General features: G+C 29.0%; 1 protein-coding gene across 2 annotated transcripts in view; it reads right to left on the bottom strand.

Annotated features, from left to right (window-relative positions):
• Nucleotides 1-22,426, bottom strand: part of LOC123300116 (bcl-2-related ovarian killer protein-like) — a 50,439-nt gene that overhangs the window by 1,452 nt on the left and 26,561 nt on the right. Inside the window, exons 1-2 of one of the 2 annotated variants that reach the window (XM_044882612.1) lie at nt 956-995; nt 40-884 (exon numbers count right to left, since the gene is read on the bottom strand). In XM_044882612.1, coding sequence (XP_044738547.1) covers nt 40-801 — 762 coding nt within the window. In that variant the 5' untranslated portion in view covers nt 802-884; nt 956-995. Of the gene's footprint in view, nt 1-39; nt 885-955; nt 996-22,426 lie in introns of those variants that run through there. The other variant, XM_044882604.1, reaches the window with a different exon arrangement.

Below are 22,426 nucleotides of genomic sequence, written 5' to 3'. Positions count from 1 at the left end.
AATAATAAGTTTAGAAATAAAATTATAAAAGTAAATTACCCATCCTCCATTCTGAGCTACCCAATGAGCCAATTCATTTTCTAAAATTTCTTCAACACCGTCAACAATTTTTGTTAAATATTCAGGTCGTCCTTGTTTTACACAATCCACAGCTAAACCACCGGCCACACAAAAAATTGCCACAACTTTACCCCAAGTCATATCACCACTTTTCATAATTTGACTTGCAATAGAAACATATAACAAATGCACAGTTTTATCATTCACTAAAATAGCACGACCCGCTTGACGGGCAACATTCACAAACACTTTTGGATGCATGCGTTCTAATTCAACACCCACAGCTACTAATCGTGGTATCACTTCACGCACAGTGGCACCAGTTGTTGTACCAATCACAGATCGTAAACGTGTTAATGTTAATTTTTTATTAAAGAATCCAGAACGTTTTAACCGAGAACGTATGTATTGACCACATAATGACTTGCCTTGAGTCACAATCTCTTCCGTTGGTAAACTAGGATTGCGCCAATTGGATAATTTTCTTTGGACAGCATCACTCACATTACTAAAACGTCGTCGTGTTGTACTTGGTATAGCGAATTCACCAGCTTGTTGTGTTACCATAGGTTGATGAAGACTTAATTTTCGACGAGCCGTTGGACGTACAGGTGGCGGACGTCGTTTGGGTTCACGTTTTTGTGGAGATACTTGTGCATGATTAGTTTGTTGTTGATTTGTAGTTGAAGTCGTGTTTGTTGTTTGTACACCTTCGTTCAGTGCTTCATTTGTTTGAGTCATTTTGAGGAAATTTAAGTAGGTTATTGTTAAAGCTGCTATCTTATGTGAAACATTTTAGTTTTTATTTGCCAGGAGTGGAAAATCTGAAAATTAAAATAAAATCGCTTTAGTGAACAATTAATATTGGAGACATTTTTTCTTGAAAATACCTTACTAGCCAATCAAATGATATAAAATATGTAAATACAATGTTAATCGCGATAAAGTTTCTTCAACGCACTTAATAAACTGGACGGAGACTTGCAATAATAATGAATCGCTTTTATTAAAAATACAGAAAGTTTTAAAAATATTCAAAGGGTTTATGCCACATCCTTTACTTTTATATATTGTCCATTTTCCATTTAATGAGACATTCCTACTCTTATTATATAATTATAATTATGATTTAAAATTTAAATAATGTTAAAAAACGTGGGGTACTCAATACCTGCCAGAGCCAGGTAAAAAAATTAAAAAATGCATGAAGAATATATAACGATTTTTTATTCCTTTTTAGAAACTAATTAAAAATTAAATTTTTAATTTAAGATTAAACAGCTATAATATGGTGGAAGCGATGGGAAGAAAAGATGATTAGTTTCACAGCTCTTCCACCATAATTCTTTTTTATTATGCCATTGTATTGTATACTTTTTTACATCAAATACTTGTAGATTTTGAGAACGAACAGTCAAAATTTTGAAAAAAAACTTTATAATTTAAAGATTTGCTTCGTTACCTTTTTCGAAATAAAAATTGCCTGATGAAAAAAGTCTGATTGCCTTATAATTATAAGGATAAACAAAAAAAATCATTGGACATTTGATTTATGATTAACATTAAGTCAAGTAATGACAATTTCCAACTATTATATTTTTAACATGATTTTATAAACATCAGTCAGTTCATGTGTTATTCTGATATATTAGCTATATTGCTGTGCAGTTTCATTAAAACCATTCGCTAGTTTAAGCGTGAAAGCGTAAAAAACAAACAAACAAACAAACATGCTTACTTTCGCATTTATAATATATAGAGATTTTATTACAGATATAAATTATAATATTAATTCTCTAGCTCGTTTTTTCCTAGGCGATATGTTTTAATAAGCTGTAAAACGAGGAACAAATCATAGAATTTGATAAAGGAATAAGGATATGGATAGAAAAAACAGACTAGAGAAATAATGTATAAGATATTACTTCTCTCTTCGATAATTTTCGTTATTTGGATATTATCACGTGTTCCTGTACCGGGATCACAATTCTAAAAAGAGCCATATCTTTTGCGTGTCATATTGATTTAATCGGTAGTTAACGATTTATTTCCCTCGTAACAGTCACTTATAAATTTGTAACCGATGTTCCAAATACCTTAAGGTATTTATTACTATATCTTCAATAATGTAAAAACTCATTGTACTTTATAACAAGTGAAAACAAACAATTGACTGAGTTAATTGTTGAAATACCATGTATAGACAGTGTTGATTACTCTGTCACATTACACATACATACATGTCACACACATATAACTGATATACCCATATAATACATACTATACAATTAGCGCATAATTTGCGCTTCACGGGCAAACATACAAAAAAATGTGTCAAACAAAAGTGGTTTATTTTTTTCTAAGAAACATTTTTACAGTTAAACATTTGTTCTATCTCTAACGGTTTACAAGATGGGTCCTACCCAATTGACCTATATTGCTCATTTACGAACTCGACAGACGACAGACGACAGACGGACAGACAGACAGACAACCGGAAATGGACTAATTAAGTGATTTTATGAACACCTATACCAAAATATGGTTCATAGCATCAATATTTTTAAGTGTTTCAAACTTGGGAGTAAACTTAGTATACCTTAATATATTTTATATACGTGGTATAAAAATAGTTAACAATATGAATAATTTATCAAGTCTACAATATTTAAACGCATAATTTTGTAATTCAAATCTCATGTCACGTTTAGAAAAAAAAAATTTCAAACAAATAGTTTTGATTTATTTCAATCATAGTTGAATGAAAACAATGCATATTGTTGATATATGCGTATGATTATTATAATTAAGTAACACTTAATTAGTTAAATTAAAAATTTTTTTTAAAATTCATTTTTTTTTTCATTTAAATGTTCAAATTTGTACCACTTTGTACAAAAAAGACTTTGCACACAAAACTATAAATTTTTATATGAGAATAAAGTTAAGATCCCAGCGTCACAGTAGCAATAAAATGAACCCTTTATCAGGTTGATTATTTTGACTATTTGATCGAATCCCATTGACTTTAGAGTTATATAGACTGAGTGTCAAACGATTTTAAGCGTGCCAACATCTGAGGTAATTTCTTAGGTCCAACCATTGTAAATTCGTAAGAAAAAATATAAAGTGATAAGTATTTTATAAGACAAAAAGCGAAAAAGTTCAGTGAAATCACGATGTTTTTGAATCAATACGTACGTGTTTTTGATAAATGTCTCTATATTCAATGTATATTTTTTTGATAAATGTGTTTTTTTTAAATAAATATCCCTGGCTGACCTAAGCAATTACCTCAGATGTTGGCACGCTTCTCATTGTATGAAAAGATAGGCGTTGTCTATATCAAACTATAAAGTCAATGTTGAACCCCAATTGATTATTTTGATTGAATATAAAGATCATAAAAATGTTTACTTATTTTAACGATTTTGATACTCATTGAATTTTTTTTCATTCGATTTTAAAACTTTAATTGAAAATCAAGGATTTCCAAGTCTTCAGGCACAAAGCATTAAAACGTCGATTTGAGTTAAAAAATTAAAAGAAATTTTATTTTATCTTATAAAACGTAATACAACTATCTATTGGAGAACATTAACAAAGTTAACGATTAGCCACTGTTAACGATTAGTTATTGCCAAAGTTAACGATTAGCGCGCAAGGGTTATTTGTGGTTTTGACATATATATCATTCATATTAGGTGTTGATATATAAAGTAAAATCCTTTTTGTTTTTTAAATTTGTGTTTGTAGCTTTTACGTGCGATTGAAAGTATTTTGGCAGAGTAAACATCACCCACTATTATATTACAGTTTATTATTTTATAATTTATTTTGCTCTAGTCTTTATATTTTTCACATTTATTTTTTTAAACTAAAGGAAAATGTTTGTAGCGAATTTCCGAAGGAAATGGAGCTATTGCTTTTGTATTGATGATGGAAATTCGAAAAAATGTTCATCGATCCTATCCAATAGTCATCGTTAAAATTTATATATATGTATGTATATATATATGTATCTATGTTTTTATGTGTCTGTAAACTCTCCAGCGGTTGCAGTTTAAGTCCGATTTCAATAAAATTTGTTATCAAGAATGATTTTGAAAAATCAAGTTCCTTATTGAGAAAAATCGGCAGGTAAACAACGATGGCGAGGTGCGTAAAGTACAAAATTTTAAATTTTATCAAAAAAAAAAAATATTTTTGGATTATTATCAGTTTTAAGCAAAAAAGAACTATTGGGATTTTTTCTCCAGGCGCATACCCAAGTACGCGTTTTCTATCATGTTAGACGTGCAATTGTAGTAAAATCAATGTACGAAAAAAGTCGATTAACCCCCTTATATACCAATACAATACAATACAATAAAGAAAGGCTTTAGAATTTTCACTTACAAAATATTTGTAGCAAATTTTAAAAATTTTAATAAATTCGATAAAGGTAACAAATTTGAAAACAGATAAAATTATTTATTTGATTTCTAGTAAAAGAAATATGGAAATAGCAACACAATGGAAGTTTTTTTCAAAACTAATCCTTTTTGAAAGGATGTAGTATGGGTATATTTATCAGAAAATATTATTAATTAAAAATTTTTGTTAGATAAAAACATAGAATATTTATAGTATTTATTTGCTAGATAAATCCTAATTTAATTGAAATATATTCCATTTAATTAAACTTTATAATTGATGATGAATTGTGACACATTTAAATTGAGAATATAATAATTCTTTTCCAATTAAAAAAACAAACAGTGGCGCTTCTATAACAAACAGCAATTAGTTTGTACGTGTACTATCTATCTGTTTGATTAATTAAATACTGTATTCCGTTAAAAAGAAAAAATATAAACAAAACGATCAAGTGTAAATCGAGTTCATTCAATGAATCAGTTAACGCAATGTAGTATATTTTTAGCCTAGGTTTATGCTACAATTCTTGCATCAGTATTATATATCAATATATACTTACACCAAGCGTAATGAACGCTTAGCGTAAGTATATATTGCATGCCGTAAGCCTAAAAACGATACCATTTTAGAAGTGCGATTGTTTTACGAATTAAGTGAATCTTCCAAATACTATTAATCACATTATTTTAAATTTCCCTTTAGTTCTCAGGCAGTTTTTCAGGGATGAGTTCAGGGTTTTATATAACAAAAGGCCCTGATCATAAGCTTAGTTAGAAACCTGGACTAAATAGAAATTTTTCTAGAATAGAAACTTCTAAAAAATCGACAATTTCGGCATAACTCCGGATCGGGACCACTTGCGGGGATCAAACTTTGCAGGATGACTCTTCAGAATCAACATCTAATGAATTATCAAACAAGTAGACAGTTTCCAGTACCGCCACTTATAGTGACAGTTTTCCAAACTCCCAATGAGGTTGAATATTCCCGGTAGAAATTCGCGGATCCTTACAGGGCGACATGGAGCATTACTTACTTTCATATTTAAGGTTCAGCAGACCGTAACCATGACCATCAATAAATGACCAGCTCCCTAACTCTATGTGTGCTATGGTACATAACGCTTCCGATCTTTTATTTCCTACCAGTTTCATGACGCCATCAACAATTGTGAAAACATAGAAATGAAATATCAAACAGCACTTGGTAGTTACTGGCTTGTACTATAAAAACGCTAGCAGTGTGATTGGAGTATAGATCAAAGAATATAATACAGAGGAGAAAAGTCTTCTGATACTGACGATGTTAAAAAAGAGAACACGAGTTTCAATGCCTTTAGTGATTGGGTCCAGTCATAAACACTCTTCACCTCCATAATTTTATTTAAAAAAATTATGTTAGCAGAGCGTAGTTCCGATCTACGGACTCTGTGTAATAATATCGCAAAATAACATGTTCTGATTATGTTGTAAATACAGTAATAATTACAGGACACAAATACCCAGGTAGTATTCGTATCTGTATACGCTACCTTTTCTTCTATCTTTTATTCATTGGTATAGATTATTTTGATCGATACGGAACACTATATGTACTAAAAGTTTCGCAATTAATATAAAACAATAAGCAACATAACAAAAGTTTGTAACAAATTGAAATATTTCGTGACTTGATTATAAATACTTCCACAAACTCATATTATATACTTCAATATTAAAATTTTCCTATTATAGTAAGACGAGCAGCAAAACAAAATTAATTATAGACTAAACAAATATATTTATCGATATTCGAGTGTACAAAACTGTTTCAGTAAATTCCCAAACTATTGTATCCGATTGAAACACAAAAAGGATAACATATAGAGATTAATTTGCAATTTTCGACGCTAGGTGAAAAGTTTAAAATTTATAAAACATCATTTTATTAAAAATTGAATTTCCTTTAATATTTTTGGTCATCAATGATTGATTGCAAACGTAATAATTCTCATAAAACATTGCAAAAGATTATATTCCAACTCCTTTTGATCAAGATTGTACATACTTAAACAATTGAATGAGGTTATATATGGTATTAGGATCAATAAAACAATTATTCGAAGGTCCCAACTTTTCATCCTTCTTTCTTCAATAGTTTCGGTAAAAACCTCCGGAAGGTAAACTTGGAAAAATTACTCCCTTGGAATCTCTTAATGAGTTTCGACTCTAGCCTTTAATAGCACGAGATAAAAGAGCCTCTTTCGTCCTTTACGCTTGCACACCATAGTTTGTATTTCAGTTAATGGTTAAATAAATAATAATCACCAAATTTTTCAATAATTAACTTTTATTTCAATAACTAACACTTATTGATTTTAACTTAATATTATCACACAAGGTTGGTTTGAAACTATAAGCATTATAGGTATACCAATAAGTCAAAGCAACATACCACTTGGTAATATCTTTTTTCTTTCATAGTTTCGAAGAAAACTTTTGGAATTTTCGTTCACGGAGGTCTTCAGAATTTTTTGAAACTATAAGAAATGGAAAGTTTCCGTTAGGTAGGAAAGCTCTAGCAAAATTAAAACTTTCAGAGCTTATTTTTGCCGGTTTTAAATCGAAAACACGGGCAATTTAGTAATCGTCAAGTAATGAAATTTAATAACTGTTTATTAAAATACCATGTCGAATTGTTTGTTTCCACTAAATTCATTATCATTTCAATATAAAATTGTTATATGTCTGTTTTTAAGTTTAGCCATTCATATTAAATAACGATATCTCAAAATAAAGAAACCGTACATTTTAATTTTGTTTAATAGGTAGATACTACTGTTACATTACAAAGTTTATTCTCGAAAATAAATACATATTACATCGACTTTTTATGAAAAAAATTAGTGAACAGCACCTTATAATTAATCGAGCTACTAAGAAGTTGTCATACGATAATTTTTTGCTTAATAAGAACTTCCGCTCTTATTACATTTAATACAGTGAATTCATAAAAAACTGCAAGTGGATTTAAAAAGGACAAGTTTTTGTGTGTTTAGGTACAATATGAAACCATATATACTCGTATGAAACTTCTCATTTAATTTTCGTTCCATATGTACGTTCAAGGATAGACCAAGGACGCGAAAAAGCTTCAAGAGTTTGCCAGATAAAAATATTTTCATTATATTGCAAAAGCTTGTCTTTGTTGACTCAATCGAGCATTTTTTTTTAATTTAAGCAAAAAAGCCTTTAGTCATTTTTTTCGTAAAAATATCCTTTTCAAATTAAAGGCTAAAGAGGTTAAAATAAATGTATTGCCTGAATTATTGTATAAGTGTTACTCCTAATTTTTCGTATATAAAAAACAAACAAGGTCTCTATACGCTACGATACAGGAGGAAATTTGAGGAGGGCGGGCTAGATAAACGTTAATAAACTGTAATTAATATATGAGGGTTCATTTGTTTGGACACTTGCAAGTCTTACGCCGATAGATTTCCGATGATGTACATTAATTAGCATTGATATTTATTAGAGTTAACCTTATTTCAATATAATAGTCACGCCACTTAGCCTCAAATTTTCTCACAAATAAAACTAGTTAGTCTTAGAAAAAATCTTATTAATTATTTAGTCTTATTAATCGTGCAAATTGAGGAGTAAAATGTGTCAACGTAAATAAAGACCTATGATACTCCTAATTTCGAAAATTTCCTGTACTAATTTCGTTAGCATATTAAAAAAAATCATTTCTTTAAAAAATTTGACTATAATTTTTTCTAGGATGAAAGTCGATTCAACATTCAAGGAATTGTTTTTACAAGTTTTGTATAATTTTATTTTTATACCCTGTATATATGAAATATATATCAAGGTATACCAAGCTAAGACCCAAGTTTGACGCTTAAAAATATTGATAATAAGAACAAAATTTTAGTAACGGTGTTCATAAAATCACCTACTTATTCCAATTCTGGTTGTCTGTCATTCTGCCCGTCTATCTGTCAATGCGATAACTAAAAAACGAAAAGAGATACCAAGCAGAAATTTTTATAGCGTACTCAGGACAAAAAAAGTGAGGTTGAGTTCGTAAATGAGCAACATAGGTCAATTGGGCAATGAGTCCTACGAGCCCATCTTATAAACCAATAAAGAAAGGACAAAAGTTTAAATATGACAAATGTTTCTTATGAAAAAAAAAACTTTTTTTTAAAATATTTTTTTGTAAACATCACTGTTTACCCGCAAGGGCGCAAATTTGATCAAATTTTTAGTGTCCATTTTCTCCAAAACTATTAAAGATATAGGGAGTTGAAAACTTGCATTTTTAGTGTCCATTTTCTCCAAAACTATTAAAGATATAGGGAGTTGAAAATTTGCAAGTAGCTTCAACCAAGTGGTATTGTGAAACATTTTCGAAAAATGAAAAAAATGCTAGAAATACTTTCGATAGTTTTGGAACAGGGTATTTCAACAATTAATCAGTTAATTTTTTATTTTCACTTGTTTATTAAATATCATGTTTTAATAACAATTATTTTTTATTGTAAATTGTATAATTTTTTTTTTCAATTAAGATATTCAATCCTACATATACGTGACATGCAAGACTTTTTTTATTAAAAATTTACACAATTATCTGACTAAAAATAGTTATTTTAAATTACGAAAAATATTTTTAAAATATTTTATTATTATTTTATATAATAATTCCAAGGTACACTACATCCAACTGAAGACCCAAAGTTGAAGGTTTAAAATTTAATTTGTCAATTTGAGTGGTAAAAATTTAGCTAAATTGCTGAATATAATAAAATTTTTCAAAATTTTTTTAATTAATATCAAACTAGCATGATACCCGCCCACTTCGCTGTGCTTTAAAATAAAATCAACGCGTTTTAGCTTTCACCTCCCTGGCTCTCTAGAGAATAATATAAGAACTAGAAAGTATTCCTATAAGAACTCCGTGAGAATATGAATATCTTATATATTATTACTCTAGCAAGCTTTTTCTGTCCTACCATTATCTTCCTTATTCCTTTATTAAATTCCAAAATTCACCCCACATTTTCAAGTTTATTACGTCTTGTTTTGACAAAATAATATATTCGTGGTCTAAAAATGTACCGCTCAGAAAAAAACATGCTAGACAAAAAATTTGAACGAAAAAATATTATAAATTTAAATAAGTTATTATTAGGCAAACATTTTAGTTTTTACAGATGTTCTCCTAATACTCTAGACATATAATTACTATTTTTCTCGTTAATTTAAGGACTTTGGACTTTTTTCACCACTTTTCTACGAAATTTTTGCGTCTTGTTTTTAGCAACGGGTCGAGCTAGTTAAATATATTAACTAAATTAGAGGCGAGCTACAGCAGTTAATTCCAGCTTAGGATAGAAGAGTATAAATATAAAATTAATAATTTAAATATTAACAATATGTAAATAATTGAGGAACATTAATGACACTTTTTAAATAAATGTTTTATAAAGTTGATAATAGCTCACTAATTTATAAAAACTTTTAATTGATTTCTATAGCTAAATTATCATATCACCATGTATAAAAATAATAACTTGTAAGACATATTACACTACTACTTGAGTGACCTTATTATTACGGATATGATTTATAAATAAAAGAACAACTTATTTGAAAGGTTTTGAATTTGTAAATCTGTTAAGCTAGCAGAGATAGAAAGTTAAAGATTGTGTTTCATTCTAGCCAACTGCGACTAATGAGATAAAATAATATTTTCAATAAAGCCAATACTATGGCTTATATATGAATTAATTAATTTATTAATTAATACTATTTTAAAAGCTTTTATTTAACTTGCAATGTAGGTATGTATGTTACGGTGTATTCTTTGAACTCAATTTTGAAGTAGATATCTTCAACCGATTGAGCTGAAATTTTCCATGCACATTTAGTTTGGATGACAATGCTTGGTAAGGTTGCGCCGTCCTGATTTATCATCGCTTCCACCATATTTTATATAAATACAGATTTTTAGTCTTAAATTAAAAATTTTAATAAAAAATACTTTTTAAGGGACAAACCTTTATTGTACTAAAAAGTAGAACATAATTTTATCTATAAGTCACTCATACCCGACTATTTATAAAAGCTTGAGGCGCTTAATATCAAGGATGAATCGAAAATTAATTAGGCATGTGGAGTAGATGAGGCGTTCCGATTCATTTTTGATATTTTAAATTAACCGCCTCAACCTTTTACAATAGTCGTTTATGAGTGAGTTACAGATAAAATTATTTTCTACTTTTTAGTGCAATAAAAGCTTGTCCCTTAAAAAGTATTTTTTATTAAATTATGTATACGTTTTACAATAAAAGATGAACAATTTTGCTTCCTTTGTTAAACCTTAAAACAGATTTTCTAGATTACAAATTTTTAAACCATGAATTAAATTAAAATTAATTATTAATTAAAAATATTTCTGTGCATACGCGAACATGAATTATTTTGAATTTTAACCCATTTTAAGTTAAATTGTTTCTGCTAGCTTAATAGACCTAGAATATTTAATATTTATTACAAGACAATACCATTTTTTCTTGTCAACTCTACTTAAAATAAGCTATTATTTTCGTTAAAACAAAAATACTTTTCAAATGATATTCTCTTTGAGTATTTAGATTGGATTCTCAACATATTTTTTTTACCATAAAATACTTTGCTGCCCCCATATACAATAGAATAGGAACAAGTGAAAACAAACAATTTACTGAGTTAATTGTTGAAATATCATTCATAGTCAGTGTTGATTTCTTTATCACGTTACACATACAAACATGTGACACATACATAACTGATAATCAAGTATAATACATATTATAAAATTTCCGCCTAGTTGGCGCCCTCACGGGTGAACAGTGATGTTTACGAAAAAATGTTTCAAACAAAATTTGTTTAATTTTTGATAAGGAACATTTTTACATTTAAACTTTTGTTCTATCTCTAACGGTTTACAAGATGGGTCCTACGGACCCAAGACCCAATTGACCTATGATGCTCATTTACGAACTTGACCTCACTTTTTACGTCCTGAGTACGCTGTAAAAATTTCAGCTCGATATCTTTTTTCGTTTTTGAGTTATCGTGTCCACAGACGGACGGACGGACGGACAACCGGAAATGGACTAATTAGGTGATTTAGTGAACACCTATGACAAAATTTTTTTCCTAGCATCATTATTTTTAAGCGTTACAAACTTGGGACTAAACTTAATATACTATGTATATTTCATATATACATGGTATAAAAACCATGAATAATCAGATGACAATCATAATTATTGATTTTTCATGGAAAGAACATAACACCTAAATAGTAAGTGTATAGAAGCTGAAATGAAGATAGGGATTCATGTTTCATGCATTAATTAAAGATTATTGACCTACAGGCGGGCTGTGTTATGACCAGTGTATTATCATATCTGATGGACTGGTCATTCTAATAGGCGCTGGTGTAGTCGCTCGACAAAGCTTTCTTTGTTCAGGATGGTGGATAAATTATCAATAGTGGATACATTAAGACTACTCAAGGCGGGAGCGAAACGACTTTAAACGATTGTAAAAGTCCTTACTTTGACAAAACCGAACTAACCTCAGAGATAATTTCGCGTGCTCTACCGATTACTAATAAAATCAGCCTCCTGCTTCTATCGGAAAGGATATTTTCAACCTCTAACTCAATTTTTTTGAAATTGAATGTGCATTTTTTTTGAGATGAGTGTTTTGAAAAAAAGTAATCCTTTACGTTTGAAAATTTTTTATCAACTCCAAGCCACACCAAACCCAGCAACTAAAAAACAAGCAATTTCTCTTAAAAATTGTGAAAATATTTTTGTGAATAAAAAAATCTGCCTATCGTTTGTTCAAAAAATTAACCCCCTTGTTGCAACTGGAAGGGGTTGTTTCACCCCTGAAATCGATTCAAGAAATTATTTTATCACAAATCCAGATTTTTCCTCAGTTGTCTCCATAAAAAGTAATTGATATTCGGGAAAAAATTTGAATCTGAGAAAAAGTAAAAATTTTTCTTGAAAACATGAATTTCGGTGAGAAAACTTACCCCTTCCGGAGAACAAAGTGGCTGATTTTTGCACAAATATTGCATGAAACCTTACACTATGATGTAATGTCTCAAAACTATTATTAATTGTTTGAGTTTAAAAATGAACTGAATTATTATAATTTTAAGGCATTAAAATACAAAGAATTTTAATAATCCATGCTCCACTCTTATGATAGTATTCTTAAAAGAATACAGTTTTAAAAAAACAAAAGGTAACCGAAAAATGAATATGTTTATAATAATCCAAATCAATATAATTTTGAATATTAAACCACTACATTTAGTCAAATCCATTAATAACTATTGGTTATTAATATACTAAAAACAAAAAAACTAATGACCAATTGTAAAAGAAAGAATAACACCACTTTAAAAACAAGACTTAATCTTGTAAGACATAATATTAAACCTAAAAACCAAAATCCATTTTTTTGGGTGAGAGAAAATTATATAAAACATCAAATTAAAATCAATTTAATTTCAGTTGATTCTAATAGATTAATCGTTAACTATGTTACTTCTGGTTAAGTGTTTTTTGGTAATTAATTTATGTGCAGTGAATTATTGTGATTTAGTGACCCTTCAAAAACCTGCAATACATTTGCAAGCACCAATATTTCGAAAATTTCCAACCGGATATTCATATAATCCACCAACGAAGCCTCCAGAAGAGGGATATCCACCTTTAGTGCAATTTCCACCATCAAACAATCCACCATTTTTTGATGAAATTCCTTCATCCGGCTACTTTTATCCCACACCAAATCAATCCAAAAATTTATATCTTTATGGGCCACCAATTGAATCACCTACCACGAAAGAACCACCATTTAATGATGAACCTCTATATTTACCTCCTCCACAAGAAGATGTTCCGCAAGAACCAATTCCCTCGTATGGTCCACCAGCTTTTCCTACAACCATACAGCCTCCACTAAATGATGTTCCAGAAATTCCACCAACAATACCTGATGGGTCTTATTTACCCCCCGAAATTGATGAAGTTCCTCCGGGTAATCAATATTTACCACCAAACGATGATACAAACGATGCTATTGTAATTGAAGTACCAGATTCTATTTATCTACCGCCAAATAAAGTTCGTACTCCAAAATCGAATCGATTACAAATTCGCGTGTATAATATGTCGTGTATTAAGACTCCAACACGAAGTTATTTTAAAACAGTGATACAGACTTCACGCGCCCTCCAAAATATACCAGTTATTGAAAATATTCAAACAAAAAATTGCATTTCGTTAGTACCATCCCATCCAAAAAATGAATTTCATCTTGTTATGAATGGAATAGATCAAATGGAGAAATGTGGTATTGTAGATTGTTCCACAAAAAAGGACAAGATTGAACTTTGTACAAATATTCGGTTGCCAACTATTGTTGGATTGAAATTACCAGAAGATATCATGTTGACGCTTCAGTGTCGTACACAGGAAAAATACGCATCACAAGTGAAATATATTTCAATGCATCCTCAAGAAATGTAAGTATTAAAATGAGCCACTTAAACAAAATTCAATTTATTTATGGTTATCAATTTAGGTAGTGGCGTAACTATCAGTGTTCACTGTATTACAATAAGGAACGCAGATCTCACTGCTCTGAAGGGCCCCTTAAAAAGCAAAATTCGTAAAACAATTTTTTTTAATTGAAAAAAGTATGCAAACTTTGGACAGAATTTTCACTCATATATTGTCAAATATATCGTCTTATACCTGCTATCTTGCATAATTGCTGAAAACTTATCTTTCATAATTTCCCTAGTTTTGTCGCGTTGTGTCTCCTGCTTTTCTGTTTTTATCGACTGACGATGAAATATTGAGCGCTGGAAAAGGTTTTTATTTAGAATATTCAGAAGACGTTTCTGATCAAACGCCTAACAAACTTGCTTCAAAGATGATTGAATAAATATGAAAACGATTCGAAACGAAATGTTTGAATACCTGCTAAAAACCAGAATTGTTCTTATTGTTGTAGTTTTACAGACACAATAACTATACATACTTATTATTTATTTCTCACAATTTCTGTCACAATACAAGCGTAGGAAGATCTTGAACTTTATTTCAAAATTGAAGCTGATCAAAGATTGAACTCTTTGGCTATTATTTCTATTGAAAACAAAGAAGTAAGAATTCTAGTCCAATCTTTAAAGAATTTTAGCAATCTATAACACATTTCAAATATTTGTCATTTTTTCTTGTTGAAAAATTAATAAGAAGGGGACTATTGAGAGCGCGTGGCCTTTTTTATTACTGAAGCACATCTAAATCGATGCAACAGTATAGTTACGCCACTGATTAACAGGAATCGATAACAGGTGAAACTGATGAAATGGGTAGAATAAGGCAGGGTTTATATGACAAATATACACTGTATAGGTGACTGCTTATTGTTTTTGGTACAAATTTGGAACAATGTGCCAAATTCATAGCCGTTCTCTATTTGTTTCTTATGCTTATTACATAGCTATTTATTGAAATTTAATTTTAGATTTACTTCAGATAGATACTCACCTACAGATTTGAAGACTTTATGCAATGACTATTATAATCGCAAAATCCTTGGGACGTTCTAGAAATCGCATACAACCTTGTAGAGACTTCATAGAAAATGGTTGCTTAGTTAATTTTGTTGCTTTTAAAGTAAATAAGCTCAAGAAACATTAATTTTTAATAAAAAGAGAATTTTGTTTTATTTGCAATTTAAAAATAAATAGAAAATGCTTTTTTAATTTTTATTTAAATTTTGTTTTTTGTAGTTCTTAAGGAAGCAAAAATTTAAAATTAATTTTTCATGAAATAACTAAGTAAACATTTACTTTTCCCTTTGAGTTAGGTAATGTTTTTCTAGTATGGTCCGCCGTAAGTTGATAAATATACTACAAACATCTTATTGCAGGAATCATAGTGACAGGAAAGAGCCATGTATGTAGACTGTAGTATGATGTTTTGATGACTGTTTTCTAAAATCTATCCAGAAATTTTCTTATGCAAATTTCCCATACCATAACTCAGGTTCTACTAGTATCACTTTCTACTAGTTTTCATTCCCATTCAGTAACCATGGAAAATAATTATAATAGTGGCAACTTTATGACACTTCTGCCTGAACCACCTGTCTTAATTTTTTATTTATAATTTTCGCTTCTGTCGCACAACACTGGTAATGTCTTAATTATTGGTTTTAGACAAGGACGTTCAGTACAATCTGCAACAGTTGTTGGAGGTAAACAGAGCGAATTGAATGGTAATGCAATTTTATTACGGCGATCCCCAAATAATAAGGAATTTATAATTACTGTACAAAAAGGCTCATCTGTTCTATTGGGTGAAGAATTATTATTGAAAACGCATATTCGAAACAATGATGGTAAGTACAAAGTCGATACAAAAATATACTATAGAAAAAAAATTATGGCAATGTATTTTCCGTAGGTTGGCGATATTCCAGAATAACGGATGTTAAAATGTACCAAATTGATACATCAAATACAAAAAATCCACAGCCAAAACATTTAATTGAAATATTGAACCATGAAGGTTGTCGAAATATTCATTTACAAGGTATTGTACCAAACGATCAAACACAGGATACGAATGATCCACTTATATCGACATTACCATTACGGGCTTTTGCATTCCAAGGAATGAAAAGTGGTCAACAAATGATACTTACAGCTAAAATTAAAGGATGCGTGGAAGCAAATGATTGTGAATCGGTAAGTACAATCCAAATAGCTATATAATATTTTTCCAGTCTTTCGACATTATTTACAATTTCTGGTTTAAGGTAGTACTATCGGTAATAGACTTTGTATTCAGAATTTAATGACACTTGACATAGTCCATTATTATATCATAATTATACCAGTTAAATTTTTAGGGGCCTTCAGAGAACTGAAAATGTGAACGTCCAGTTTTGTGAAATAAAATAAAATCTGTGATTTTCCATAACGATCAATGTTAAAATATCTTTCTTTAAGTTCTCTGAAGACTCCTAAAAATTTAACTGGTTAATTATGATATAATAATGGACAACTATGTCAAGTTTCATTAAATTCTGAAAGCAAAGTCCATTACCGATAATACTACCTTAAATTTGTAGAATTTAAATGTAGCAAGCTTGTAGAAATAAAATTGTTTTACTAACTTTAATAATTAGGTTACCTAAACTTATATAAAAATAACCAGTTAGACACTGGTCAAACGCTCAATGACTTTTCGTTTTAGAATTTTCTCCTATTCACTTTTATTTATGACTGTATGATTCAGTTAAAAGTTTGAAAATATTTCCAAATGATAAAATAATTAGAATTGCGTAATAACTTCAGTTTCCTTGTCTATCCAGGAAATGAGCTCACAAAAGATTGAGTTTAAAAAGAACTTTGGCTTTGAAAATGGTTAAAAACATTTCTGTAATATGGCTCATATTAAAAATTATATATCCACGAATTTAACAATCACGATTTACACGGAACCAGTCTAGGTTTACTCCTGCAAAAATACAGAAATGGTTATATATAAACAAGGCAAGTAAGAAGACTTGTCTACCCCAAGCAAATTAACGTGGATCAAGAAAGTTAGTTGAATACAATTAAGAATATTCAAAAAAAAAATTTAATTTCTAACTGCGGTTTTCAAAAGTATACATCGCAAAATTTGAAATGTCATTTAAAGAACATGCACACATCATATTCTATTTTAAAATTAATTATTTCTTTATTTTTAGCGTTGCAGTGATTACAAAAATAAGCACCATCGAAAAAGACGCAACACAAGCGTACCCAAAAACAGTACGAAAACAGAAGATTTCGAATCCGAATTTAAGTTTAGAATATTAATGCCGATAGAAGGTGGCCCGCCACAAATTACATACACATACGAACGTAAAATAAATGATGATAATTGGTTAATACGATGGTTACCCACAATTATTACGGGGTTTTTAATATTTGTACCAATATTAGCAGTTATTCTATTAATGATAGAAAAATAGATTAAAATCCAAATAAAATGGGTCCTTTTTGTACTAAATTCACCTTTATTGTAATAGAAGAGAGCATATCAATTACAGGATAAAAAACACCAAATTTATAGGGGATATAAAACCTAAATGTCTTGAAAAAATCTTGATCTATTACTGTTACTTCCATATAACAATTAGCAATATTTGTAATCACCAATATTTTAGAAATAATAAGTAGCTCCTTCTTTTCAATCTTAAAATAAGTATATACCTATTACAACTTATTATACTCTTTATATACAATGAAAAAAAACTTTGTAACTTTCTTTCATTATCCTCTACTATCACTTCTAAGATATTTACAAGTATCACTCACCTCAATCTATTTATAAAACAAGTGGCTTTTAAAACGGAATTTTATAGGTCTGATGAAGAAATAAAAAGCCAACACCGGAGAAAAATATAATAAATGTATTTTGTTTCATAAAATTGAATTTGATTAGACTCGAAACTAAAATAATTTGAAGGACCATTTTTTTGAAAATTAGTCTAATTCGATTTTGTTAATAAATGTATAACTTTTTTTTGTAAATTTTTTATATTTAAATATTAATTATAGTTATATTTTGTTCAAAAAATTTGTTTTAATTCTTTAATAATTATTTGTAGTTAATCGCCATTAATTATTTCTTGCTAATTTTTTGTTTATTGAGGGTCATGAATGATATATAATAATTGGAATTATAGCATAAAAACTACTCCTAATCTAATGCCTTCGATGGCATTCTTGGATTCCAAAAGAAGCACAAGGTGTGTTTGTAATTCACTCTATTTTGTAACTCTCTCTTTCTACCTTCACTAACTTATATCTCCCTCTCAACTTAATCACACTTTTCGCAACAAGCTTGATCACACATTTTCGTAACATTCTGATCATACATTATCCTGTTTACTCCCCAAGTCAAGCGTGCCTAAAGAAGTTTTCCTTCAAATACTGTACAGAAAGTATCTGCTTAGAATTCAATCTTCTTTATTGCTCTGCTATTTGTGTGCGGTAGCTTTAGGGCATCCCATATAATATGTATAACCATAAAACTTTGGAATGTAGAGGAAAGGAACACAATCTCATATGGCTGTTTGAATCAAAAAGTGGCCACAAAATAGCATTAAATAAAAAGGCTATAATGGCGCACGTCTAGTGGAGTGTAAGTGTATAGGTATGTGTGAAGCATGATCCTCTGGAACACCGATGCCATCTTAAGTTAATGCAATTTTAGGGTCACTTTTTTAACACAGAGATATATAACTTTTACATATAACTTATTCCTTTTTATTTACGTTTTGATTCACACAGTAAAATGTCTTGTTGGTTGCATATAATTAAAAGAATTTTATAAATAGCCTTAAAAACCATACAATTAGTACAAACAGTCTTTTAAATAGAGTATTTTTTGTAATTTGTTGTAATAGTTATTATATCCAAGGTTTGAGAAATTCATGCTAAACTGGATCATATCGTAAATTTTTTTTTAATGCCTACAGCAACAATAAATTGCTAAAACAGCACAAAAAAGATAATTTTGTATGGAATTTGAATAAATTTGCTTAGATACATAAAAATTTGTTGTATTACTTATAAAATATTAGATGTTATTACTTTCATATCCCCAATTTTTAATTGGATGATTTTGTATTATCGATTTCCAAATATCTTATTTGAATTAAAGGGCCGTCGTAAGAATATTGTGCCCGATTGAACCTAATAAATCTATGGATATGGATGGATTTGACTGAATAAATTGATTGTTTGTGTAGATTTAAGTCGTCCTCAATTTTACAAGTTATTTTGAATGGAAATTAAAAAATTTTTATACCATGTATATATGAAATATACATAGTATTATAAGTTTAGTCCCAAGTTTGTAACGCCTAAAAATATTGATGCTACAAAAAAAAAATTGGTATAGGTGTTCATAAAATCACCTAATTAATCCATTTTCGGTTGTCCGTCCGCCTGTGGTCACGATTACTCAAAAACGAAAAGAGATATCAAGCTGAAATTTTTACAGCGTGCTTAGGACGTAAAAAGTGAGGTCAAGTTCGTAAATGAGCAACATGGGTCAATTGGGTCATGGGTCCGTAGTACCCATCTTGTAAACCGTTAGAGATAGAATAAAAGTTTAAATGTAAAAAATGTTCCTTACAAAAAAATAAACAACTTTTGTTTGAAACATTTTTTTGTAAACATCACTGTTTACCCACGAGGGCGTTAATTAGGTACAAATTTTATAGTATGTATTAATATAGGAATATCAAAGTGAATATCTTTTGTTATTTACATGACGTCAAAAAAAAACAAACGATTGCGCATCAACACTTGCGCATTATATGAGAATATCAGTTAAATATGTCAGATATGTATGTATGTGAAATGTGACAGAGTTATCAACACTGCCTATACATGGTATTTCAACAATTAACTCAGTCAATTGTTTGTTTTCACTTGTTAACCTGCTGTTTTAATTTAATTATTTCTAAATATAAAATTGAAAAATATATGACGTGACACGGTCACGCCAGGGAAGAAGTGAATTTACAAATGTGACCCCTGTGACAACAACGGGGGGGGAGGAGTCAAAAACCCTTAGTGGAGAGTCCCTAGCTAAAATTAAAATAGACTGTACGTAATAAGATTATAATATGCAAAAGTATGAAAGAGAAATACTGATATTAAAGTCTCATTTTGATTTTCAAACCTTTTCCTCGTATTAATTAAAATTCGTCGTTATAGATTAATAATAAACTTTTAATAACCAAAAATTTTGCGTCAATCGGAAAATTTGAAATTGGTAAATAGTATCCCAAAGAACATAACCGACACAAATTAATTACTCATATGAATATGTCTTATAAAGTAAAATCAAATTTTGAACTTAATAGGAGATACCATGGTTTTTTAAATGAACGGCTTTTTAAAAACATAATTTATTAAGAATGATTGACAAGCTAATTCAAAAAAATTAATTTGAACATGTGAAAATAATAAATTTGATTTAATAATTTCATATGTTGTATGTTGTCATAACTTAACACTAATTACAAATATATAATTAATCTAATTGATAATAATTAAAAATAATGTATAAAAATATTTTAAATTAATATAATTATCATTTTTAAAAACACATTTCATCCTTTATTGTTTATTATTATTTGAATTTATTTTTAATTTGGATGGATCTAATTACTTCTTTTTATGGGATTAAAGTCAATAAATAAGTAATCACACTTTTATTTATTTCACATACATTTATTTTACATATGTGTATTACAAGTTGCGTATAATAAAAAAGAAAGTAAAAACAAAGAAATGGCCAAAGCAGAGCTGCATTAGCTAAGTTTTTCTTAGATGAAGTGACTTTATTTCTTCTCCAAGAGTTGTCTCTGGAGAGTAATTACTTATCAAAAATTGACAATGATGACTATTACTTTGTAATCAAAACCTTAAAAGAAATTATAATTTTTCTGATTTGTAATTTGATATTATTCTAATAGCTTGTATGTTTTAGGGTTGTCGATTCGAAGGTTGGTAGATGATTTTTTATGCAATACGAAATCGTTTTTTTATCTTTGGTATAATATGCTTCTTTTTTGTTTGTTTTGTAATGAGAAACTTTACTGCCACTATATATACATATTTAGAAATCATTTTGATGAATATGATCGATATTATTGTTTACCGCTAGATTCACTGTTATTCAGAATATTTCTACCTGAAACAACCTGTACTGCTATAAATAAATTTCATGATTAGAGTGTTGTTTCGTATTTTTAAAATGTAGACCACATGTAGACAACAAATACGAAATATTACTAATTTATCAAATAATAATATAAATATTTCTAAAATATAATTCACACTATAATGCCTTCATGAAAACCAAATATAAAATGGACTTCAAAAGTTTTGTAAACTTGTTAACAAAAAATATTTTTTATATTTCTTATGATAGCCCACATTTAAAAAAAAAAATTATTCAATGGCTAATTCATTTTATATTTCGAGAGCATGCGCTATCACAGATAAAAAGGCAATTCCACCTATATACAAATTCGTCGTTATTTTAACACTGGGTTTTAGTGATGTATATTTTATTACTTTTGAATGGGAAATAATTAAAGAAAAATAGTTAAAATAGTTAAAATTAATTTATTATAGGCAGTATATTTTCATACCAAAACATTGGTCATTGGATGGAAAGAAGTTTTTTATTTCATAATTACTTTTTTACCAGGAATTTATTACAATTGAGTAAGTTTTCGTATGAAGGCCCGATGCGTGCTTTGCTAAGAGGGCCCGGACCTGGACCCTTCTAAGATTTTAAATTTTGTTTTTGATTGCTCTCCAATCAATCGCCCTCCAAGCAATCAAACAGAGCCCACAAGATATTATGGCTGATTTTGTTATAGATTAATATGCTAGATCTTTCATATTGTTGATTTAAGAAAAAGAATTATGGTTTATAGCAATTTTGAGTTTTGACAGATTTAAGATGGTAGCCACTTTTTAAAATTTTTTTAATTTTCAATGGTTAAATTTAATGTGTTAAAATCAATAAAAAAAAATGCAATCAAATGATATTTTTACATAGTCTATATGTAACGGGTCTCCCGAGGCAACCAAATCCTTAAGATAGAGCATCATCACTTTTTTGTTTTGGTTTTGTATTATCAGTGCATAAGTAATTATTTTACTCACGGTAATTTTAGGAAAAAAATTAATTTAGAGAATTTATGGCGTTGTGGAGTTGAGGGGGCCTTGCATGATTCCAGTACCTTATTATAAATAATGGCTCATACAAAAATATTAATTT

This window comes from Chrysoperla carnea, chromosome 1 (assembly GCF_905475395.1).
Source record: "Chrysoperla carnea chromosome 1, inChrCarn1.1, whole genome shotgun sequence".
NCBI classification, from domain to species: domain Eukaryota; kingdom Metazoa; phylum Arthropoda; class Insecta; order Neuroptera; family Chrysopidae; genus Chrysoperla; species Chrysoperla carnea.
This window is presented reverse-complemented; position numbering and strand designations above follow the sequence as displayed.